We start from the raw sequence: 26,170 nt of genomic DNA on the forward strand, positions 1-26,170 counted from the left end.
AACCCTTTGTTGATGCCATTTTCATGGAAAAAAAGAAAAGCCTTCTTCTGTAGCCCTTTTTTCCCATTATTTTGAATAATAATTCAAATAATTTTGATTTTTTGCTGTATTTTGGCTAATTTCTTGGTCTCCTTCAGGGGAGCCCACAAACTCTGGGTACCTCTAGAATCCCTAGGATGTTGGAAAAAACGGATGCAAATTTGGCATGGGTAGCTTATGTGGACAAAAGGTTATGAGGTTCTAAGCGCAAACTGCTCCTAATAGCCAAAAAAAGGCCTGGCACCTGAGGGGGAAAAGGTATGGCAGCGAAGGGGTTAAATACCTCAGTGTTAAACGTTTGATGAAAGAGGGGGTCAGGAAAGCTAGGCTCCTTGAAATTGATGGTGAAACATATAATATGCAGGATGGACCAATTCAGGAGAAGCCTAGCATGCCAAAACACAAACACACTACTAACAGTGGTTGAAACTAAGTTGATGCCCACCACATATGGTGCAATGGTGTTTAAGGATCAACTCTATGAGTGGCTAGATGAACAGCAATGTGTCTGCTATTGCCGTCTATTTGCAGTTCCAGACAGCACTAGTCAACTTCAACTGCAATTTAAATTAACAAAGCAAGTTCTGGTACTGCGGGCAACATTTTTCTCATTCTGTGAAAATTTTAAAATTGCCCCAATTGGCTCAAAGAAATCCCTTCTTTGGAAATTCCAGGAGCCTAGCTCTGCACGGGGCCAGCTCTTGGCAATCTCCATTAAGGCCCTGTGTGCAAAAGATCTAATAATAACACCTTACCGTGAAGACCAACAGCAAAGCTAATAATGAAATTTGCAAAGATAATTTAGTGGAACCAGGACTTTAGGGATCTAAGAACAAAATTTCACAGCAGTTGGACTGTGAACCTTCATACCCCAGGCACCATACCTGAATATCTGAATTTGCCCCCACCCAAAACCATCCAAAGTATACACTCATGAGAATGCGTTTTGGCCTTATTCCCCAAACGTGCTATTGGTATGGTCGCAAGGATGGTGAAGGTGATAAGTGATGCAGGTGGTGTGGAAAAATAGAAGAGTCTTCAATACACGTGATCTCCACCTGGGAGCTCTGAAACCCCTAAGGTACTGCTGGTTTCGGCCAATATTTAAAAATCTAAATGTGAGGTTATGTCTGCCACTTGCTTAACTTTTAAAAGCTTTTTAAAGTTTATGAAAGCAGCAACAAGTAATCTAAAATGTCTGTGATTCCTTTTACACTGGTAGTCTTTTCCACAAGAGCACTTTGACTTCTAGGTCTGCATCCTACTGGAACAGAGCACTTTTGACCATTGGGGGTCAAATTACAGAATCAGAATAAGGAATGTCCTGGATGAGGACTGGCCATAATTTGTTTAAAAGGAGGAGAATCACACCATCTGTTTTTCTTAAACCAGGAAAGCAGCATGTGGTAATTTTGAAACGAATGGCTGTGTTTACATTAGTCACCTTTTATTTTGATAGAGCACTTTCATTCCTGGGGCTGAACCCTACTAGCATGGAGCACTGTTGATGAGTGGGAGCCACATTGAAGTGGATAGAATAAGGATAATGCCCAGCACGTGGGCTGGCCAAGATGGGCCTCGTCTGCCTGTGGAGTAAAGGTTGAAAGAGGCCACGGTTGGTGGACACTATTCTGCCACCACAGGAAAGATGGAATAGGAAGCACTTTTTAGCACTGAGCACTTCAGAATAGTGTGCAGCCCCACGGCTTCCATGACTAATGATTTGCGTGAGGCAAAGGCAAATGTGTCATGTCTTATTAGCGGGGGTGGGGTGTTTGAGGCTCCAAAAGGGGACTACAAGCTTGATACCATTTCAATTTTAAATACTGTTTTAATCATGTTTTATAATTGCTTTTTGTGTTGAGATGATTTTAACTATTTAAACATCAATAAATTCAATTCAACTCAACGGAACAGTATTCACTTTTAAAGGGTGTATCATACAACCTAAAGAGTAAAACCAATGGGGAAGAATTCTTGGTTTTATGCCTCTCTTTTTCATCAATAGGAAGTCTGTTACTCTAGACAGGCTAGTTAGCACCTGTATTTTTTGTGCCTACAATAAAGGCATTTTCTGTTTCTGGATGCCATTCAGGCCAAGGCTGGGTATATCACTCTCTCCCATTCCCAGATTGATGATGCAGGACACTATATTACACTGCCCTTGACTAGATCATGTTTAATAATGAAGCCAGGGTTGTGCAATTTAACTGTCCCCCTACCTAGGCAATGAGACTGTGCTCGTGTGCCTGTCCCAATGGATGAGGTTTTCAGTAAATTGGGCATCACTGGCCTCTGTCATCACAAGTACGCTTAGAACATCAGACTCAAGCTGTGTCTTAAACAGCCAATTTGACAGGTCTTGCTCAGGATGAGAAGAATTAAAAAAATAAATGAGCATGTATTAACAGCCATTGATATATGGGGGTTAATAAGAGGCACTACACAGCGCTGTTGATCCTCTAATGGGATATTATTTATGTTGGTGGTGCTTCACCCAGGGTCTACAGCCTACATTGCTTCCAGTACCGGCTCACAACCATGTCATGCTTTCCCAAGCACCCCAAGCTCATAAGGTGTTTTCTGCTCATGGTATTATCAAGGACAATGATGGGACTACACTTAGAGGCAAGCATTTCACCACATGGGTGTGTTTGGAGGTCGCTGCTAGCTGACTAGGTGAAAAGGTCTTGGTGCTAAAATCTCCAGGCATTATGGCCTTTAATACAAGGGAGGCTCTTTCTGTCTCTCTTTCTTTGTCATAGTCTGTTTTGACAACTAAAGGATCACAAGGGATTTGTATTCTTTATATCACTGTACACTCTAGTGTAAAAAAGCTACACAATCAAGCAGCAGTGTACTTTCCATGTGGTGGGCACAGTGAACTGAACACTCTCCACTAGACTTGGTTCCTTTAGCACTTGGGTATGTGATATATTAGCTGTACAAGACTAAACAATCTTCTTGACATTGTCAGTGGCCACACATCATCTTGTTATGCAAGCTCCTCATGGAACCTGCTCTTGCAAGCCAAGTCCCACACACTCTCCAGGTGGTGCAGTTTACTCATGTGATTCATGTGCACAACACTCTTCACACTCTGTCCTGAACCCAAGCCCCTTACACTTTGTTCCACTAGGTAAGTGCCTCATGCTTCTTGTTAATGTGCTCCAAATCATACACTTTGTCCATGTGGTCAAAGCTCCTCACACTGTTTATGTGCCCCACACTCTTCACACTTTGTCCACGTGCCACAAGCTCCTCACACTGTGTGTATGTGTGTGTAAGCTGGTCACGCTCATGTCCTGTACACTACAAAAATAATCTAACCAGGGGCAAGATCCTCACATTTTCAGTGGACCCTCTCTCCCTGTGCTCAGATTTCCTCACACATTGTCCATGTGTACAAGCTTCTCATGCTACCTGATCATGTCTTCCAAGCTCCACATACTGTCTAAGTGGTACAATCTACTTACAATCTACTCAAATTTCTGATGTGCACCACACTGCTCACACACTGTCCTGAGCGCGAGCTCCTTCTACCTCTTCAGATTATAAGCTTCTCACAACTCCTGTTTTTGTGCTTCAAATTGTACATGTTGTCTAAGTTTCTAACGTTCCCCACATCATTCATGCGCCCCACACTCCTCACACTGTGTCCACATGCTCCTAGATTTTCAAAATATGTACGTGTGTGTAAGCTTGTCATGCTACTTGCTCATGGGCTCCAAGTGCCATACACTGTCCATGTTCTCCAAACTCCTCACACTGCTCATGTGCCCCACACTCCTCACACATGTACCATGAGTTCTTCACACTCAGTTGAGGTGTGTAAGATCCTCACACTACCTGCTCATGTGTTCCAAGTCCAACACACAGTTTAACAGACTGAAACATTTCTAAACAGAAACTGAGATAGACATTTGACGAGAGAACCAAAGCTAAGGGATTCTTACTTTATCAAGGAGTGAGCTCTGCATGCAGCAGTAGTGGAGGCAGGTTTCATTCCACAGAGGGTGAAAGGTTAGTCATGACAGTGTCACACTGTAATTGGATGGTTGATTTGGGGAGTGTTGTCAGCCGTGCTCAAGCAACAGCCACAATCCCTGTAGGGTGAACAACTAAAGTCACTAAATTAACCCATGCTTAACCATATGGTCTTGTGGCAGAAAAGCAGTCAGGCTTAAATCAGTGGCAATGTGAAAAGTATTTATGCAGCACTCAGTAACAGTAACAAAGTGAAAACACAACTCAAGAACATTTTCACACCAATTTAGAAAAATAGATTTAATTGTAATAAATTATTTGACACCAAAATGGAAAAAATCCATTAAGTGGAAGTAGAGTTATGATTTTTTAAAGTTCAAGGTAAAATCTAGTGCCTAAAAGATCAGAGCACCAAACGCATACCTCTAGCCCTCAAAGCACCAGCCAGACACCTCTAGTCCCACAGGTCCTTAATTCAAGCAGTATGGCCAACCGCAAAGTAACACATGTCTGCACTTACCTTCAGACTTAGAAGAAATTTCACACAAAAATCTCAGAGACAGTAGATGTTCAGCGGGGCAAGGCTACAGGTGGTGTCAGAAGAGGAGGCGTCGTAACCAGGGAGCTGCTGGTCAAAGTGGCTTTGAAGATTTTTTCTTTTGGATGTCTCATTTTTGAAAGTCAACACCAGTGAGCAGAGGCTGAAGGATTACCCAATGAGGGCTCCACAAAGCCAGATATCTGTTCTGGGAAGGACTGCTGAACTGAAGTTGCTACTGCAGAGAAGAGCGTAGTGGAAGCTGCCACAAAAGGAGGCAGGCTGGGACAAGTAGGTTGGTCCTGGTCTCCTCTCAGCTCTCAGAGCAGTGTTTAGCCAAAAACTTTTAATTTTCGCTCTCTAGACACCTACATCACCATTCACAAGGGCCCAGGACTGGGGAGACATCACTTGGGGAGTTAGGACTCACTCATCCACAGTCCAGGTGCTGGTTGAAGATGATTGGAGCCTTTTCTATCTCTAAAGCTATGATCAGGAGGCAACTAGCCCTTGTAGTCACTCTGGTAGTTCTGGGTTCAAGCAGTGGAACAAGGTTCAAGCAGCACAGCAGTCCGCTGAGGGTTCAAGGTAGCATTCAGGAAGCACAACAGTCCTCCCAGGGGCAGCCAAGCAGCAGGTAGTCCTCTGAGAGTCCTTCTGCAGGTCCAGAAAGTGACCTGAAGAGTGGGTCTGAAGGACCTATTTATATACCTTTTTTTGAGTAGGCAAACTTTCTAGAGAATTCCTTTTGAAGTGGTTGAGATGATCTGCTTATCCTGTCCTGGCTTCAGAAGCAATGAAGGGGTGACAAGTCACGGCAGTGTACAGCCTATTGATTTATAATTGGGGCTTTGCGCAGTTCCACCCCCACCATCCTGCCAGAGATGCCTATCCAGGCACAGCTAATGCCTCTAATGTGTGGCTGTCTAGGAGGAATAAACAAAGTCTTAGTGCCAACTACACCCAATCATGTGAACCAGGAACAGATTGCAGGCACCAAATAGTTAGGGCAGGAAAATGCCAACTTTCTGAAATTGGAGTTTTCAAAATAGTAACTTAAATTCCAACTTTACCTTTCAAAAGGATTTTAAATTACAATTTCTCAGACACCAAACATGGAATCCTTACCTGCTACCAATCATCAAAAATTAGCATTTATTAAATGTAATAAGGCAACAAAATGTTATTTTATGGGAGAGGTAGAGGTAGGCTTTACAGAAGTTAAAAAAAACAAATTTGTGAGTTTTTATCTATCAGAACATGCAAAACTTAAAAGTACATGTCCAACCTTTTAATTAGAATGCACCCTGCCCTTTGGGCTACCTAGGGCCTACGTTAGGAATGACATATGTAATGAAAGGGAAGCAAAAGGCTTGGCAAGAAATGTATTTTGTGAATTCGAATTGGCAGATTAAACCTACATTCAGGCTGCAATGGCAGACCTGGGATATGTTTTAAGAGGCTCCTTAAGTGAGTTGCATAATAAGTGCTGCAGGCCCACTAGTAGCATTTAATTTATAGGCTCCGGGAATATAGAATACCGCTTTACTCGGGATTTATAAGTAAATTAATATGCCAATCAGGTGTAAGCCAATTTTGCCATGTTTTAGGGATTGAACACAAGTTCTTGAGCTCTGGTTAGCAGTGGTAAAGTTCAAAAAGTCCTAAAAACAACAAAAATGAATTCAGCAAAAATAGGAGAGGTAAAGACAAAACATTTGGGGATGGCATAGCAGAAAGGGCCAAATTCAACTCACACCATGCCATTAGAAGTGCAATTTCAAAATATAAGGCAGCTATAAATTATATTTGTGAAGCACACTTTCACACCATGTAGTATCCTGGCACTAATAGCAGTTATTGTTACCCAAATCAGAGGTGCTCATTTTATCCATCTTAAAAAACAAAACACTGAGTGGATCTTCTGGGGCTTGAACCTGCACTTATGGGATCTAACTAGGATTCCTCCAGTAGATGTGTTAGTCAACTAAAAAAACACATCTAACTTCCAAATTCTCCATTCTTAGGCCTGTACATGTAGCGTTTTAATCACTGCTGTTACCTCACCTGCTGTTGTCTATAGATCAGTTGACATTATCTTTACTGCATAACTCATTTATTTCTTAAATATTCTATTTGTATACACGTCCTGCCTATATATTCAGGATTACAGAAAGGATGGCTCAATTACGTTATTTATCACATATGTGTTTATGTTCATACAGCATGTAACAAGTTTAAACACCCGAAAGGCCAACTCAGCCTTTCATTCGTTTGAGTACCATCATAAGAGGTAATAGTAACTACTTCCCATCTTTTGATTACCATTAAATCTGGTAGTAACGGATTTAAATAATAACTTTATTTCGGCTGGAAGCCATAAAAGTAGACAATAAAAAGCATAACATGAATGTGCAACATGTCAGTTATAAGACAGAGAAAATGGCGAAAGGATGACACAATTTACTTTAAGAGTCCTGAATAAAACACGGTTGTGGAAAATGGAGCAAGACAAGCATTATTCTTAAAATCTTAAAATCCCAAAATATTAAATATAAAAGTATTAGGTCATTATATTTTTTACTCCAATCAATTAAAACTTGTTGAGCTGAATAAATATAATTTAAGACCAATATATTAAAAACACATGATTATAACAATTCTCTAGTTCTTATCTCCCGTGTATTCTACAAATACCTCGCAGCTGGGGGAACAATTTTGTCATTTGTCTCAGTTGATAAGTATAAGAGGAAGGAATTCCAAAGTTTACTTTAAGAGCCATAGATAAATAATAGGATCACAAAGTCGTAGGAAACAAAGCAAACCATCATTGTTCTTAAAATCTTAAGATCCAGAATAAAATATTAGGCCATTGTATCTTAACTTCAACCAGTTAAGACCTGTTATATTAAATAGGTGTAATCTAAGACCAAGGTGTTAAAAAGGCACTATTATAGTAATTCTCTGGTTCTTATGGCCCATGCACTTCGCAAATATCTCGCAACTGAAAAAACTATTTTGTAATTTGTGTCAGTTGTTAAAAGGCGTAATGCTATGTTCCATTCCCTTATCCCAACTGACCTACATAACGGAACAATCCACTTTTTCCTAGGTGCCAGATATCTAGGACAAAAAAAACATAAAGTGCGCAAGTGTCACTTTTGTCTTTTGACAATGATGGCAGTATATTGAGTTACAGTCCTCCAATCTCCATTGCGCTGTAAATGTCTTGAGCGGGAGGGTCCCTAATCTAAACTTGATGAATAGTGTTTTGGTATAGGGAGGATTTACATTATCCATATAGGCCTCAAATTTGGGGCTGCATTTATGATCTAGGAATTGTAGAGTCCGACTGCCATGATTTTTTAACCAAATTTGGGCCAAAATGTTCTCCCAGTAGCACCTTTTTACACGCTCCTTTATTTCCCTGGTCAAATTATGAGGAGCACTCCACACCTCCTCCATCTTGAGGAATTTGCATGTATCTCTAATATGTCTGAACCAAGGGATCTTTAGTACACTTTCATTTACGAGAAATTCATCTAATGCTATATGGAGGGTGGACAGATGCTCTGAAGTCCAAAGACGAATCCAATACATTAGTGGTCTTAGTGCAATTTCGTTATGGATATCATTTAGGGCTAGGTCAAATCTAAGGGGGGTGAGAGGGGTGCTCATCGGCAGCCTCAAAAAGTTTCGTATAAAACGGTTTTCTACCGTGGTCAGACACCTAGAGTTAGTGTGTCCCCAAAGCTCAGCACCATAAATTGAAGCTGCTACTGCCACTGCTTTGTAAACAGTGATGGCAGTAATAACACCTGTTATTTATAAAGCTAAAGCACAATATAATTACTATCATTAACAAAAGGAGTACAATGTTGGGAAATGGCCAACAAATCAGAATGCTCCGTTGTGGGCCTTAGCTACACATTCAGGCCTGCTCTGGAAGCATTCCATAGCTGCTAGATATCAGGTTCCTCTGATGTTCTGATTGAGCCCGTTCTTGGTGGGACTCCTGAAGTAGCGAGTCTTACATTTTTCTGCCCAGTTCCTGTTTCTCTCTAGGTGCTACTGGAGGAAATAAATAAACTCCCCGTTCTCTGCTACGGGATGGCAGCCTCAACCATTACTGTTAGAATTGGCATCCTTGGCGTAGTCTGACCTGTATTTTTTGCCTCTGTTTCCCATGTTTTGAGTGTGTGCTGGACTCTGTTTTTGCTGGTTTTGTTACTCTGGTCATATTACGACTGCTGACCAGTGCTAACGAGCCAGTGTTCCCTGTGTAAAATATATGTGTGTGATTCGCTTCCATGAGTGGCGTATTTGATTTACTAGTAAGTCCCTAGTAAAAATTGCACTAGAGGTGCCCAGGGCCTATAAATCAAATGCTACTAGTGTGCCTGCAGCACTGGTTGTGCCACCTACATGGGTAGCCCTATGAACATGACTCAGAGCAGCTACTGCAGTGTGTGTTTGTGTGCAGTTGTAAACTGCCAATTTGACCTGGCAAGTGTACCCATTTGAGGGAGAAGTGGTCACTTACACCTGAAAGGGCTGTGAAAGGGCAGTGCCTGCCCTCACACAATGCAGTCTCCAACCCCCTGGTGTGTGTCTGGGCCCAGGCCTGGGCAAGGCAGGATCTTGTGAACAACAGAGACTTTCCTTTGAAGTTTGCCTACTTCAAAGGCAGAAAGGGGTATAAGTAGTAGACCCAAAACCCCAGATTTTTAGAGAACGTCTGGAACCAAGAGGAATCTCTGCCAAGGAGAAGAGCTGAAAGAGAAGTGTTGCCCGTCTGTGCTTTGTTGGGCTATCCTGCAGTTGCTGCTTCTGCCTGATAAAGGGGACAAAGACTGGACTCTGTTTTATATTCCTGCTTGTGAAGTGTCTCCAAGGGCTTGGGCTGAGCTTGCCTCCTGTTTTGAAGTCTCAGGGCCATCAAAGACTTCCTCTGCCAGCACCTGGACTCTCTGCTGAGACTCCTGCCCTGCCAAGCTGTGAACTAGCCATTCCCTAGGCCTTTGAAAGGTGAAACTGGTAGAACAAGGACTGAAATCCATGCATAGGAGGCAGTGCAAGGAAAATTTAGATGCACCACCTGCCATACGGCTGTAAAAACAACACGCCAACTGCCTTGTGACTGAAATTGACGCACCCCTTGCATTGCGGCTGAGAAATCGGCGCATCACCTGCATCGGGGCTGGAGAAACAACACAACACCCACTTGCAGCTTCTAAAATTGACACAAACCCCACGCAGCTCGATTTTCCATCACTGTGCGGCCATATTTCACACGCATCATCCCTGGGCATCAAAATCAACGTGAACCTGCAACGTCGCATCGCCTGCCTGACCGGAGAAGAAACGGCACACACCCTCACTTGCGAGTAAGGTATCGACTCATCACTGACTTTTCCGATGCACGCTCGCCCGTGTGGCTTTATTTTTTATGCAAACCAGGTACTTTGTGTAACAACAACCTTTCTATTGTTTTCTATGGAGTAAAATTCTATTATTTAAAAATGTCATAACTTTACTTGTGTATGTTGGATTCTTGTCATTTCGGTCTTTTTTGATTTAGATCAATATTGGCTATTTTGCTAAAGTGGTGTTTCTATTTTGTAGTGTTTTTACTGTATTACTGTAGATACTGTAGATAAGCTAGTAGAGGCCATAAGAGAGAGTGGTCTCCTAAGTTAAACTGCATGATTCTCCAAAAGGAAGACCAATCCCAAATTGCAGCAGAAAATGGTACCAACGAATATCAAGTTTTTCCAACAGACCAGGAAAAACTTTCTAAAACTGATCAAAAATCCATGCTGTGGCAAGACCTAGCAACTGGAGGACATTTTCCAGTCGATTCGCTCTGAGCAGGGAACATGCAGGTGACAATAATCCGCTTACAGGTAAATGGAGAGGCCTTAATTGTGCAGTTAAGCTAGCAGCCAACAACACCAGAGCCTCTGTGAGTACTTTGGTCTTCAACCCTTATTCAAACAGATCAAATACATGTGGAAACATGCTGTCACACACACCCTCTATTGAAGAAACCATCACTGGACCTTGAGGTGATTGAAAACTATAGCCCTATCTTGCTAATCTCAGGTAGCAGCAAATCCTAGAAAAGGCGAGAAACAGTCATCTCTCAAAAGTATTATTATCGAACAATATACTACATCCTTCTCAAACAGGATTCCAATGAGACCGCAGTACAGAAACAGTGCTCCTGAGAGCTACAGAGGATCTCAAAAAGGTCCTAAACCAGGACGGATCAGCTGCGCTTATTCTCCTCGAATTAAGCGCGGCCTTCGACATTGTCTCTTACCCCACCCTACTTTGCAGACTGAAAGAAGAAGGCATTACAGGTAGCGCCTTAAAATGACTTTCATCATTCCTCAACAGAAGGAGCTTCCAGGACAGCGAGGGGTCCTTCCTTTCTGCAAACAATCAGCTTAAATGCGGAGTGCCACAGGGCCTTCAGGACTTTTTAATCTGTACGTCAGCCCTCTATCTGATATCATTTGTTTGTTAAGTTTTACCATGGTATCATTTGCTGTCGACACACAGATTATCGTCTGTCTCTCTCTCTCTCTTTCTCTCTCTCTCTCGACCTAGGCTCCACATCTCAAGCACTAAACCTTTGTTTAGTACAGATCTCTAATTGGCTGGCAACCAGCTTCCTGAAGTTAAAAGGGGACACAGCGGCTGTCCTGGTGGTCAGTAACAATTTATCACTATGGGACCAGCTAAACTGACCCCCATCCCTAGGTGACCTCCCACCCCCCCAAATCAGAAGCAAAAAGTTTGGGGATCACGTTGGGTAAGCATCTGACCATGACCTCCCAGGCAAGGAAGTTCGCAGCCAGCTGCTTCAGCCTCCTTAGAGCTCTGCGGAAACCCTGAAATGGCTCACCATGGAAGGCGTAGAACAGTGATCCAAGGCTTAATTCTATCTTGACTCGGCGGTGGCAATTCTCTGTTTCTGGGTAGCCCAATCTCTCTCATCAAAAAACTGCAAATCATCCAAAATGCACTGGCTCAAATACTAGTCGGTATTCCCAAAACTCAATCCGCATGGTCAGCCCTTACCTACCCATCACTATTTGCCTATAAGCACAAGGATACAATTCAAAGCGCTCTGCATTATACATCGGGCAAAATGCAAAGCAGGTTTGCATATCCTTCAGCACCTTGTTAAACCCCATTAGGCCAAGAGAGATCTTAGATCAAACAACTTAGGTCTTCTTGCCGTCTCTGGATTAAGAGAGCTAGAGGAGAAGGCTGCTTGTTCACCTACCTTACTCCTAAACTCTGGAACTTGTTACCTATCAGCCTGAGACTAGTCAACAACCTACTAAGTTTCCGAAGAAGTAACTTAAAACCTTAATTGCACACCTACGCACACACCATTCTGGCTAGGGCTGAGAGTGCTGGGAAGTACGATCCGGGTAGCCATGCACTCTGCAAGCTTTATGAATAGAGTAGAATAGATCACCAAAAACTAAAGCGCTCCCCCTCGGTGAGGTGAGTGGCATTCCTGAAAGATGCTGGTGAATGGGAACATGCAGATATTCACCCATGAATTCCAGGGATGATGTGTTGTAGCCCAAATAGAGCAATGACATTCTTTTTGGAGCATTTCCATCTCACCATGATGGTCTTGCCATGCATTTTACTACTGTGAAATCTAGAACCAGGTGAAGTTCCCCTCTGACCTCATCAGTTTGGATAATAAGTTTGTATAAACTGTGACCTCTTGCCTCTTGAAGTGCTGAAATATTGCATGTCTGACCTGACAAATGCAGATACTATTTAGAGGCTGATACTGAATCTGTTGGCCACGTTCAACATCCTTGGCCACCCTATTTTGAATTAGAAATTAAATTGGGTGTCAGACTAGGTGGGAAACTTGGTCCTCGTCTTTCTGGGAAACAGTCAGTCCAGTGTCTACCAAACCCTTTGTGGCGCACCTGTGTTTTTTGGTATCCCGTAGGATTCCTCTCTGTCGCTGTATTTTTTTTCAATATTTAAATGGAACCCTTCATCAACTTTTGTAGCCATTCGCAGTTTGGTTTCCAAATTATGCAGACAACAGCAGGGTGGTTGTCAGGCTGTCCAGAAACATGAGCTGGGATTTGAAGGTATCTTAATGTATTTTTCAGGAAATCATTCATGCATGAACATCAATTAGTTAAATGCTAATTGCCCCATGGCTAAGTTATAGAACATTAAGGCTCACTCTAATAATATCTGGGTAAGAAATTCTGTTATTATCCACATATACTAGTATAAGATGCTTAGTATCAATTCTAATTTTGAAACATCCATGGCTAAATAACTGAGCACCATAATAACAATATCCAATTACTTTTTTAAATTGTGAATCCAAGTTTGCACTTCTTCTACTAGTCTGATCAGACCATGATTGAAAAAGCAATAACAGCCTCTGAAATTATTCACCACTAACGGTAACAATTAGAAGTAGTAAATTCCACAGTAAGACCAGTTCAAGACACTCCCGGAAGAATGTACATATCACCACTGGCTTCCAGTCCACACAAGTTCAAAGCACTAGCTATAGCGTGTGAGACAGTGCACGTGTCAGCATCAAGGGACAGCGCCCCTATTACACATATGGCGCACTTTCTCTGTTTGCACCCGGCGTCACCTTAAAACAGGTGCGCCAGGTGCAACCAGAGAAAGTGTGCCCTATTATCTTCAATGCGCTGCCCTCAAGGCAACAGCACACTCTCACTGCCCTGTGGGCAGTGCATGCAAGTGAAAAACGGAGCAGCTGCTTTCAAGCAACCCACCTGCACTCTCAAGGGAGTTTAGAGATCCCCTTGCAGGTGGGTGCAGTGAGTGGCTGAGGGGTCCATAAAACCCCTTTCCCCTGTAGAGGGCTGCCATCAGGGAGTGCACCTTTTAGGTGGTGCACTATGAGTGCACTTCCTGATGGCTTCTTTGCCTCTGTGTCCATGTCTATAAAAAAGTGCAGGCACAGAGGCAAAGGGATTCCCTCATTTGCATGGGGTCACGCCCGATGCAAATGAGGGAACACCCTCTGGTGATCACGCAATTGCTATGTGCACCAGTGCAATCTGTATTATAGAAAGGGCAGCACAAGTGTCTGTGGCCCTTTCTGCAATCCCAAAGTTCCCCAAGGGCGTGCAAAGAGGACACACGTGCCCGTTGCACCCCAGGGGTACTTTCTATCATGTGGCCTCACATCGGCAATGATAGAATTTGCAAAAACTGATCTAAATTTGTGCACGGACTGAATCCTATGGTATTTTGCTAACTGACCTATGTACTTATAATAATGAATCACAGTGGATCTTAATTCGACGTGCCTCATCAATATTAATGTGGTAGACCACAAGTTGCGACCCACTGAGATTCACTGCCATCACAGGGATAATGTCCTTCTGGGTTCAGCAGACCACCATATCGTTTATTGCTTTTAAAGAAGTGCTGCCCGTGTCCCCTAAATAAAAATGTGATGAGTCTTAAGAAAGAAACGTTTTTAAAACTTTTTTTTATGAGTGGTCCCACAGATCGCTGCCTATTATGAAAACATGTTTTTTAGACCAGTCACAAAGTGAAAGTGGACCACTTGTGTTGCAAAAAATCAATATATCTCATAAGTAATAACTATGTGTAAGGGATGTCTTAAACATGCTCCCTTCCAATTAGCGATACCTAATGGTTTCCTAAGCTCATTTAGACTTTTCAGTAACATATTATTGAATCACTAAATGGCTTTGCTACATTTTAAAAATACATTTTCTTTTGGAAAACCAGTGATTTACTGAATCGCAAGGTTTGTAACCAGAAAGTGTGTGCGCACAGCTAGCCCTATACTGCTTGAGAGACAGTCTAAAATGATACAATTAATAGAAAATGCAGAAGGTAAGTAGAAGATAGTACTGTTTACTTCCTGCCAATGCTGCTGCCCCTGGGCTCTGGGCTAGTAAGTACAGTGCCAGGGCTGCCAATATCAATCCCTGGATGTCAGTTGCTCCCCTGGCCATGCATAATTAAGGTCAATGAGCTTCGCTTGTACACTGTACACAATCCCAGTATGTATTTGCTCTGTTTTTTACAATTATGGCAAGAGAAGTGAAAAGATCATGACACAGATATGCTTATTTATGTCTAACTATAATGTTTAGAGTGCATTGACTCTAATTTAAAAACCAAACTAGACTGTAGAGGAGCATGGAAGACTTGTAAAATATATTTTACATTACCTTGCCAATGCAGAGAGATACATGCTGTTCTGACGCCAATTAACTCTATTTTTCAGATAACGACTACCAAATTAAAGTACGGATTAGTTTGAAATCAGCACTTGGTGGCAATGCAGTAAGTAACATCTTCGTAAAAATCCATATATGAATAGTATTTGTTGTATAAAGAATGAATGGAAACCAGACTAGGACAATTGATAGGTGAGGAATTCAGTCACAAAGTGGTGACAGACATAGACAAATGTCGTTTTTAAACACATTCTTAATTTTTTGTTTATTTTTTATTTTTTTTATTGTGCCATATTCAGATTGACAGTTATTTCTGTGCCCAACAGCTTACAGAGCCATCCTTCCACTTATAATAAAGGCCATAAAGCACAAACATGATGTATTTAATTCATTTATCATTTTTTACTTATATTTCAAGTCTCAGACTGGCTCCTGCTATTTGTATTATTAAAAGTGGTAGGCTTTTTTAACACTATTATTTTATTGGCATTTCGTCAATTACATTTCAATTGTACCACACCTTTTCCAACCATCTCAGAAGTACTTATGATACAAGCACATGTCTCATTTCTAGGCACGAGTACAGTATAGAGCCCTCTACTGCAAGTTTAGTGTTGCTGTCCCTCATTATATAGCTTGTGTATCAGCTGTATAATGGGTATACTTTTTTTCAGGTTGGCTTATTGGTTTCTATGGTCCAGATAGGGTTGGGATACTCCGACCCTCCCGGAGAATATTCCGTGTTGTGGACTCATTTAGATTAGTCGTGCCCGGTGCATGTAACTAAGCAAACGTAAAAGCAAATGTAAAAGTTAAGAACTGAGAACCGGAAACTGATCCGGTGTGGAGGCATAACTAGGCGTCATAGGTATCCATGTCTAGGCACATTTTGTCAGCTATGTAATACTGATTATAATAGCTGTATGGGTATGTCGGGCGCCCATGTGGACACCAGGTGCCCAAACCAACTGGCATCTGTCCCTGATGGGTACATTAACTCTGCGCCCTTTTCACGCTCTGGCTGCATCTTCATTCTCTGAGGTGCCACCAGAGCCTGAGTTCTCCTCCGAACCCCATGTTTCCCACTCATCTATTACTTCAGACCACTGAGGGGGTATCAGCTTGCACCTGATCCCTTTACTCTCCTCCCCTCCACCCCCCAGGGCTCTCTCTTCCGCTCTGGCCCAGCGTGTTATGTCTCTATCACACAAGGTGAGGTTTGGACCTCTATTCTGCTTCCAAGTTAAAGATATTCTGTGTTTAGCCAAGATCAAGGCCAGGTCCTCAAACCGGTTGCCAACCTTCCTGGGACAGGGCCTGCTGTACAACCCCAACAAGCAGGTCGCCATGGAGTTTTCAAAGCTTCTATGTAGTACCTGATTAAGTTTGTGCATGACCCCATCCCAAAACTGTTGAAGAGTTGGACATCCCCAGGTCATATGGCTAAAGTCTGCATCCTGCAGTCCACACCGGAGAAAGTTCACCGCATCCCCACCAGATGTAAGCCTAATTTGACGTGGGGTAAGCTAGGTCCTATGGTTATAGTTATATTTGATATATTTCAGTCGTGTGTTTCTGGATAGAGTGGGAACATAAGCAAACACCTTTTTCCACTCTATGTTAGTGAGGGTCCTGTTCAAAGAAGACTCCCATTTAGTCCGGAGGTTGCCTAGTGGACTGTGCATTGTCCTGAGCAATACATTATATAGCCAGGAGACAAGATGAGAACCATCTCCGATGGACAATATAGTCTGAAGGTCCCTGATAGCCCTCACCACTGCTTCATATGTCAAGAATTGCCCCTGGGGTAAGCCGGTCTGTTCCGCCAGGTCGCCAAACTTGATCAACATTCCCTGGGAGTGCATCTTGCCCAAGGATTGTATCCCTGCCATCAACCAGTGATGTAGCTGTCTCCCTGTGAAGCAGGTGGGTGGATCCCCATGAGGGATTCCCACCAGGGGAATTGCTGGTGTATATGGAGCCCTGGTCTTTGTTCTCTTAAGTGTCCTCCACAAGCTAGCCAGGGCCATTGCCAGTAGCACACCCGGTCGGTGGCACTGAAGGCTAGGTTTCAGTATTGCGGCCAAGAGTCTGCTCTGATCCGGTTCCCCCGGGGCGGGAGCGATCTCAGAGAGGTCCACCCCACTGAGCCAGTGTGTAGGCCATTGCAGCTGTGCTGCCAAAAAGTAGAGCTCAAAATCAGGTACCCCAAGCCCCCCGCCTCTGGTGGCAGACGGAGTGGCCAAGGCCACCCGCTGAAGTCCACCATCCCACAACAGTTCCCCGACTAGTACATCCAACGACCGGAACCAGGATGCCGGAAGTGAAATGGTCAGGTTAACAAAATAGTAGAGTAGCCTAGGGAGCATTACAATCTTGGTGAGGGAAATGCGCGCCATAATAAGTAATTGGAGAGAGCACCAGAAGGTGATAACAGACCGTAGCGCCCAAAGCGCCTTCCCCACATTGCCCTCCTGGAGATCCTGAAGGTCATGGTAGACCTGAATACCAAGGTAGCGGAACGAATGGGGTGCTAGGTGACATCCACTGGATAAGAGACTGGGCGGGCTATGCCATGGCTCATCGGAAAAACGCATGTCTTCCTGCGGTTCAGTCGGAGGCGTGAGCAGGCGCCGAAATCATCCAGCAGGTCAAACACCTGCGGCAACTTCCTCGCCCCCATCCCTGAGGTATATCAAGAGGTCCTCTGCATATAAGGAGACAATATGAAACTTTCCATTCCTGTTTTTTCCCAAGTCCTGTCCCACTTCTTTGAGTTTCACTGCCAAAGGTTCAATTGCTATAGCAAAAAGTAGTGGCGACAGCGGGCAACCCTGTTTGGTCCCTCTATGTATCTCATAGCAACTGGAGATCACCCGTCTCGACTTAACCCTTGCAGTAGGGTGCTAGTACAGTAACTTGACCCAATATCCCCAGGTGTTCCCCAGTCCCATCGGTATCATGATGTCCCCCAGAAACTTCCAGCTCACGGTATCAAAGGCCTTCTCTAGGTCTACCAAGACAATCATGTCTGTCGGGCTCGGGGGATTCATGCCGTCACAGAGGCGGGAGTAGAGCATACGGAGGTTATCAGAGGTGCCCTGTGTAGGTACAAATCCATTTTGGTCACTGTGTATCAGAGTGCACATATGGGGCAGCAGTCTAGTAGCAAGGGCTTTGCTTAGTATCTTGAAATCTGTATTCAGCATGGACAGTGGCCGAAAATCCGTGACTCCCACGTCCGCTTGCATAGATTTAGGCAGCGGTACCACTATGGCTTCCTGGGTTGAGGTTGGCAGTACCTTGGCCAAGTAGGCCTCAGTATACATCTCCACGAGCCATGATGCCAGAGTCCCCCTGTATAGTTTATAGAACTCTGGGAGTAAACCGTCTGAGCCCGGGGTCTTACCTGACACCAAGGTCGTTATGGCTGCCTTGACCTCCTCTATTGTCAGTGCTGCCCCTGTGCAACCCTATCCATCTCTGTAAGCACACTCTGAGGGAGGGTGGCCAAGAAGCCATCCGATCCATCGGGCACGGCTTGTTGTGAGGGGCCGTATTATTTGAATAGGTGAGTATAGTATAGCACACTCTGCAGTGACCAATTTGGTCATCAGAGTCCCCCTGTCCCCGGGCGAATCAACTAGGCCAGTAACTTCCCCGTCCGCCCCTCCTCCTCATGTACCCTACCAATATATTTCTTATAATCATGGCATCGGAGTCTCTCCAGCGCAGTATTATATAATTCCTTGGTCTCTAATAGTCGAGTGTGTTCCCCAGAGGTGCCATCAAGGTCATTGTTACACTGGTGTAGCCTCTAGTCATGTGATGTCCTGCTCAAGGTCCTATCTAATGCCCACCATTTGTCCTGAGCAGTGTCCCCTCAATACCACTTTTAAGGTCACCCACTCAATTCTCCGGCTAGATGCCATTCCAGGGTTTGATGGCAGGTATTCAGTCAGTCTGGTCGTCAATGCCTCCCTGAAGACTTCCTCCTCTAGGGCACTAGAGTGCAGCTGCCAGGTCGGGACTGGTGGGCAGGCCTCTGCCAATTGTAAGTAGAGAAGCAGCGGGCTGTGATCAGAAATGGTCCGACCAAGGTATTCTGTCTGTGTAACCATACCACTAATGGGGGCAGAACATATAGGGGGTCATTACAACCCTAGCAGACGGTGTTAAAGCGGCGGTAAGACCGCCAACAGGCAGGCGGTCTTTTTTTGAGGATTATGACCATGGCGGTAACCGCCATGGTCATCCGCCGCTTCTCCGTTCCGCTGGGAGATGACCGCTGGGCTGGAGACCTGGGTCTCCAGCCCGGCGGCCATGACAATACCGCCGCCGGTATTTTGACCCAGCTTACTGCCGTGGATTTCCAGCGGTAGGAACCGCCATGAAATCCATGGCCGTAAGCACTATCAGTGCCAGGGAATTCCTTACCTGGCACTGTTAGGGGTCTCCTCCACCACCCACCCCCACCCCGACTCCCTCCCCTACACCCCCCCCACCCCTGCCACCCCCCAAAGGTGGCAAGGCCCCCCTCCCCACCCGACCCCCAACATCACATCACCCATACCCACAAGACACGCACGCAGGCACCACCTACACACATACACACACACACACACTGACATACATGCCAACATCCACACACACAGTCAGACACACACACCCACATTCAAACATACACGCACACATCCATACAGACATACCTACAGACATACACGCACTCATTCCCAAAACACGCAACACCCCCGCAAGCATACACGCACTCACACACCCCCTCTACATACACCCACGCTCACCCCCATGCACCCACACAAACCACAACACCTCCTCACCCCCCCTCCCCTAACGGACGATCGACTTACCTGTTCCGTCGATCCTCCAGGAGGGGACGGGAGCCATGGGGGCAGCTCCGCCGACACCACACTGCCAACAGAACACCGCTGCGCCGAATCACAGGACGTGATTCGCTGGGCGGTGTTCTGTTGGCGTGGCGGTGGAGGTGGAGCAACCTCCATTTCCCCGCCGCCCGTCAGTATGGCTGTTGGCAGCTCTCCGTCGGAAAAACGACGGATAGCTGCCAACAGTCATAATACGCCGAGCGGAAAACCGCCACCACTGGCGGTCTTCAGCATGGCGGTCCCTCGGCGGTCTTGTAAAAAGACCGCCGAGGCTGTAATGACCCCCATAATGTGGTCTATTCTAGTGTGCACATGGTAGATGTGGGAATAGTATGAGTAATCTCTGACTGCGGTTGTTTAAGACGCCATATGTCCACCATGTCGCACTGTGTTATCCAGTTTGTCATGCCCACCGCCACCCTTGCTGTTGCTGCGCCCTGCAGGGGCAGAGCCGAGTGGCCTATGAGGGGGTCCAGGACACCGTTAAAATCTCTCCCTATAAGGAACAGGACTAACGGGAATGAATCTTGTCAGGCTGGCAGACACAGAATGTGGAAAGGGGATCTGCTCTTGGTTTGGTCCATGTATTTTTCCCAACACTACGGGCTTGCCAAAGAGACGTCTCCCCACCAGTACACAACAACCTTCTTTATTCACCTCCACGGAGGAGGACTAGAAGGGTACTTCTGCTCTCACCCAAATTGGTGCCCGCATTCCATATGCGCAGTATGTAGTTGTGAATATCTGCCCCCGCCAGTGCCTTTAGAGGCGTTCTACTTCTACCTGGGTGAGGTGTGATTCCTGCAGCATGGCAATGTGCACTCCCCTATGTTTCATGTATGAGAGAATTTTATGACGTTTGGCCACCGAGCCCAATCCCCGGATATTCCAGAATATTATTTTAAGAGTAAAATGTGTGTCCACCATACCCATTAATAAGCGCAGCTTGTATCTTAATCCTCAACCCCCTCCAAGATGCCCCCACAGGACCCCCCAGCATTGCGGTGTGTCTCCAATAACCATGGGCTAAAACAAATGTACCCCAACTCCCCTCCACAAGAACAGCCGACCAACTACTGACTGTCCAAACCATATAAACCAGTGTGTAACCATTCATTGTCATCTTCCAGCTGGAGAAGCCGGCACGTGATCGGGCGGTCATCCAAAGCATCAGGGTGACCTTCCATGGAGCGGGTCAGCCCGAGGCCTTTGTCCAACAACCAGGCACAGGCGATGGCAAGGTGGGGCCCCATCCCATCAAGCAATGTCGTCTGCGATCTGGGGCATCACCCGGGTAAACACCTCCATGATGCTAGTCACAGAGTCATCATCTCTGGGCTCTCCTATCACTGGGGATTCCCGGTCAGGCCTAGGTTCTGAAAGGCCCACCTCTGACAGCGAGGCCGCTGCCCCCAGGGCTGCTTTTTTCCCTTGGCTTGTCTGCTGCTTAGTCGGTTTCGTCACTCTGGTATTTCCTACTAGATCTAATGTACACCGCTTCTTACCTCGGTGCCAGGACGGGCCAGGTTCCTCATTCTTTGCTCTGTCTGTACCTGTCCGGTATGTCTCAAGCCATGTCTGGGTCTTGGCAAAATTGAGTTCGGCCTTCTAGCATGATCTTAAGTTTAGATGGAAACATCAACAAGTATCTGATTCCCTCATCGTGCAGCACTCGTTTCACAGCAGTAAGGTGGCACACATTTGGCTTGGACCACCACTGGAAATCTGGGAACAGGGTGGCCCGGGCACCCCCACCTCAAACGGGCCATCCTCTCACACTCTCTGCAGCAGTAGGTCACAGTCCTTGTAGTGTAAGAGTTTGGCCACTATCGGCCATGGCGGCCTTCCCGGTTCCGGCGGGCGGGCACATGGTGCGCTCTTTCCAGTGCAAAAAATGGCATAAGGGGTCAGTCCTTCATGATCGATCGCAGCCATTGTTCCAGGTAAGTCACTGCATTCGGCCCATCTGTGTTTTCGTGAAGCCCCACATTCTGCACGTTATTATGTCTCCTGCAGCCCTCAGCATCTTCAGCTCGGTATTCAAGTTTTTGGATACGCTCTGTGAGCTGGATAAGTTGGGATTTCATTGCTTGGTGAGCAGGCCGCAGATCCTCCAGCACCTCCTCTGCCTCCTTCTCCCTGTCAGACAACTTGTGATGGTCAGTGCATAGGTGGCTTAATTCGGCAGATACTTTGCCTGACTCTTGGCTCAGGGTTGATTTAGTGTCCTCGATTGCCCCCTCTCCCAGTTGGTGGGAGCCCCACCGGCCAGTGCAGAGTCAGGATTTTTGGCGGGCCAACCCGGAGCTCTCATATCAGGCAGCCACCATCTTCTCTAGCCAAGTTCCACCCCAACAAAAGCGTAGAGTGGAGTGGTATAGAGTGGAGTGGCATAGAGTGGAGTGGTGTACAATGGAATAGCGCATAGTAGAGTGGCATAGAGTGGAGTGGTGTACAGTGGAGTGATATAAAGGGGGATACCATAGAGTGGAGTGTGGTACAGGGGAATATAGTGGAATAGTGTACAATGGTATGGTGTACAGGATAGTAGCGTACAGTAGAGTGCCATAGATGGAGTGTTGCACAGTGTAGTGGAATGAGTGGAGTAGTGTATACTGGAATGGCATACAGTGCAGTGAGGTAGAGTGGAGTGGCATACAGTGGAATAGCGCAGAGTGGAGTGCTGTAAAGTGGAGTGGTGCAGAGTGCAATGGTGTGCAATGGAGTGGTGTAGAGTCGACTGGTGTATAGTGGAGTAAGGAACAGTGTAGTGGTTAAAGCTAAATAGCAAAGCTGAATAGCAGAAAATGGGCAGGCAGAGTGGAGTGGCATACAGCAGAATAGTGTACACTGGAGTAGGGTGGAGTGAAGTGGTGCACAGCGGAGTGACATAGAGTGGAATAGCATAGAGTGCAGTGGCGGGCAGTGGAATAGCATACAGTGGAGTGCATAGAGTGGAGCAGAGTACACTGGAGTAGTGTAGAGTGGAATTATGTTGAGTGTATTGGTGTTCATTCTCCTGTCATACAGTGGAATGGCATATAGTGGAGCAGAATAGAGTACAATGTGGTGCAGTGGAATAGCATAGACTGTAGAAGTGTAGAGTGTAATGTGTAATGAAGTGATGTAGAATGTAGTACAGTGTAACAGCATATACTGGAGTGTGGCAGAGTGGCATATACTGCAGTGGAGTGGTGTACAGTGGAGTGGCATACAGTTGAATACCATAAAGTGGAGTGGTATACACTAAGGTGGTGCAGAGTAAACTGGAATAGACCAGAATAGTCTAGAGTATAGTGTTGTAGAGTGGAGTCTGTGCACTGGAATAGAGTACAGTGGAGTAGCATACAGTGCAGAGGTGTACAGTGAAGTGGTGTAGACTTGAGTGTCATAGAACAGAATCTTGTACAGTATAATAGTGTAGAGTAGAGTGGTGTAGAGTGGATTAGCATATAGTGGAGTAGAGTGGAATGGCGTACATTGGATTAGCATAGAGTGTAGTGGCATATAGTGTAGTGACGTCAAGAGGAGTGGTGTAAAGTGAAATTGAGTTCTGTGGATTGGCATAGAGTGGAGTGGCCTGGAGTGGCGTGGCCTAGAGTGGTGTATTAATAGAAACAGACATAGTGTCAAAGTGTGAGAACGGATGTGAATGTTATGTGGCAGGAAGATACATTATGAAGTGTAAATGTTAATTTTTGGTAGTATGTATAAATAGTGCAAGTAGCGTCAAAGTTATAAGTTAAAAAAGAGCATAGTGTATATTGTGCTGCTGTACACTGTGATAAGTTTGCGGTGTATCACAGTACACAGGGGTGAGAAGTCAGTATGTGATTGCCCAGTGGCTGTGTTAAACAAAAGTAAAAGGCGTCCATTATGTTTTATTCACAGTTGTGCTGCATTCTGCAGCGTGCCTTTCACTGCGTCCTAGGTTAGGGTCTTAGATAAAAGTAATTATTAGGTTTTATTGTTATTCACTAGCTATAACCTATTTATCTAATAGATAATAGGTAGAGAATATTAGTTTTCATTTTCTTTATATTTTATAGCAGTCTAGGGAGAGCTACACATTTTTATAAGTAGCACTGTAATTGGTAGGTATTAAATCTCTACTCCTGAGACATTTTTGTGCATATTTACATATGTTAAAAATAGAAAATAGACTTTAGTACACTATGGGGGTCATTCTGACCCCGGCCGGTGGCGGAAGCCGCCGGCCTGTCTGGAACCTCCAGAATACCGCTGCGCGGTCAAAAGAACGCCGCGGGTATTCTGGGTTTCCCGCTGGGCGGGCGACCGCCAGAAGGTCGCCCGCCCGCCCAGCGGGAAACACCCTTCCATGAGGATGCCGGCTCCGAATGGAGCCGGCGGAGTGGAAGGGGTGCGACGGGTGCAGTTGCACCCGTCGCGATTTTCAGTGTCTGCATGGCAGACACTGAAAATCTTGGTGGGGCCCTGTTACGGGGGCCCCTGCAGTGCCCATGCCATTGGCATGGGCACTGCAGTGGCCCCCAGGGGCCCCACGACACCCCTTACCGCCATCCTGTTCCTGGCGGCCAAAACCGCCAGGAACAGGATGGCGGTAAGGGGGTCGGAATCCCCATGGCGGCGCAGCTTGGATTCCCCAGGGCAGCGGGAAACCGGCGGTACACCGCCGGTTTTCCGTTTCTGACCGCGGCCGTACCGCCGCGGTCAGAATGCCCATGGGAGCACCGCCAGCCTGTTGGCGGTGCTCCCGCGGTCGTTGGCCCTGGCGGTTTTTACCGCCAGGGTCAGAATGACCCCCTATATTTGTAAACTATAGTGTATTACAGTGTATTTTTCATTTTTCACATTTTTTTGGACCTGCACTACTCCTGAGGTAGTACCGAGTTAATCCGTATTTTTTTAAATATATAGAAGCTTATAAATTTGTTTCCCTACCTCTTACCACTTTACTAAAATGATAATAAGTTGGTGAGAAATACCAAACTTCATAATTACATACCTCTGAAGGCATAACATAGATCACAGGCAAACTGTACCTAAAAACAACATGGCTGTCTTTAACTTTTATAAAGGCAGTCATTGGCCAATCACCTAATGACATGTCATCACTATGTACCATGGTACTGCTGCGAAATACCATGAAATCTCATGCAAATACCGCAAATACAAATATCACTAAGTTAAAATGCCTTATAACTTAAAAAATACTTACTCTACTTACCTGTACTACCCAAAAGGATCATCTGCCCACCATAAAGTCCAATCCTGCCAATTATCATGTTAATCCATCCAGATGTTTTTGTGCTATGTCAATACAAATGTCTATATAAAATGCATTTGACTGCAAGTGTGCTTTTTTCTTTGTAATGTAATGGGTGCAATAGGTCTGCAAAGTTTTGCAGAGATTCATTAAACTGATGCAAAGTTATTAAAGTGCACAAATCTGAGGATTTCCTATCTCTGGATAACCTTATGCACATGCATATACATATGTGTGTGTGTGTGTGTGTATAGATAGATACAATACATATATATACTCACACATATATAAGTACATACATATATATTTATATATATTCATTGAAAAATAATGCTGAGTTACGGTTCTGGCTCAAACCTGCAAAGGTAATTAATCATTGGCTAGCTGTACCGTTAACAAATCGGTGTGCTGCATGGCAGAGGGTGTGAGTTATGTCTTGTGTACGTTGGTACCTATAACTGGAGAAATTCATTAAGTTTGTGTGCTTTTAACAAAACTATGACTCATTTTTAAATAAGTTTATTCAGTGAATTTCACTGCTTTTCTTTAAGAGACCATGTTCAGCAGAGTAGGTCCAGGGCCAAGGCTCTGCTCCCAATGGGCAGCTAAACCCCACATCCTAAAAAGGCCTCTGCAAGAGAAAATCTTCTAGTACTGTGACTCCAAAATGGACAATGAGGAAAAAAGTTGCCTCCTCCAATTAGATGGGTTTTTTTTTTATTGGATTCTCGAAGGATTCGCAAATCCCAAATGGCACAGATATACAAGAACATTAGTCATTTAAAGTACATTGGAAAACATTTTAAAATGCTTATTTCTCAAAAACTATTGAACAGATTTACACCAAATCAACAAAACGAAGTTTTCTGAGTTTATTTGTACCATCATGTCAGTCTTGGGGAAAGGCCAGGCCACCCCTTTGCATGCTTAAATGCGGTGCACTACTGAATGGTTACATACTAGACGAACTTAGTACATCATAGAAATGGAGAAAACATTGGAAACAACACAATTAAAAGTTAGGTATGATCTGCAAACACAAACACGAAAAAGCCTTTGTTAGTACAATTGCAGGATTTGTATCCCATTTTTAGTAGAGAGTCTAAGCATCCCATTCAATCTAAAGCCAGCTTACTGATTACTTCCATTCACAAACAGATCCTGGAAGAAGTGATCTTTGCTCCCACAACAT

General features: G+C 44.9%; 1 protein-coding gene across 1 annotated transcript in view; it reads left to right on the forward strand.

The window, feature by feature from the left end:
• Positions 1-26,170, forward strand: part of ACE2 (angiotensin converting enzyme 2) — a 405,347-nt gene that overhangs the window by 308,639 nt on the left and 70,538 nt on the right. The window contains exon 14 of the mRNA XM_069205018.1: positions 14,874-14,932. Within this exon, the coding sequence (XP_069061119.1) occupies positions 14,874-14,932 (59 nt within the window). The remainder of the gene's footprint in view (positions 1-14,873; positions 14,933-26,170) is intronic.

Source organism: Pleurodeles waltl, chromosome 8 (genome assembly GCF_031143425.1).
Source record: "Pleurodeles waltl isolate 20211129_DDA chromosome 8, aPleWal1.hap1.20221129, whole genome shotgun sequence".
Classification (NCBI taxonomy): domain Eukaryota; kingdom Metazoa; phylum Chordata; class Amphibia; order Caudata; family Salamandridae; genus Pleurodeles; species Pleurodeles waltl.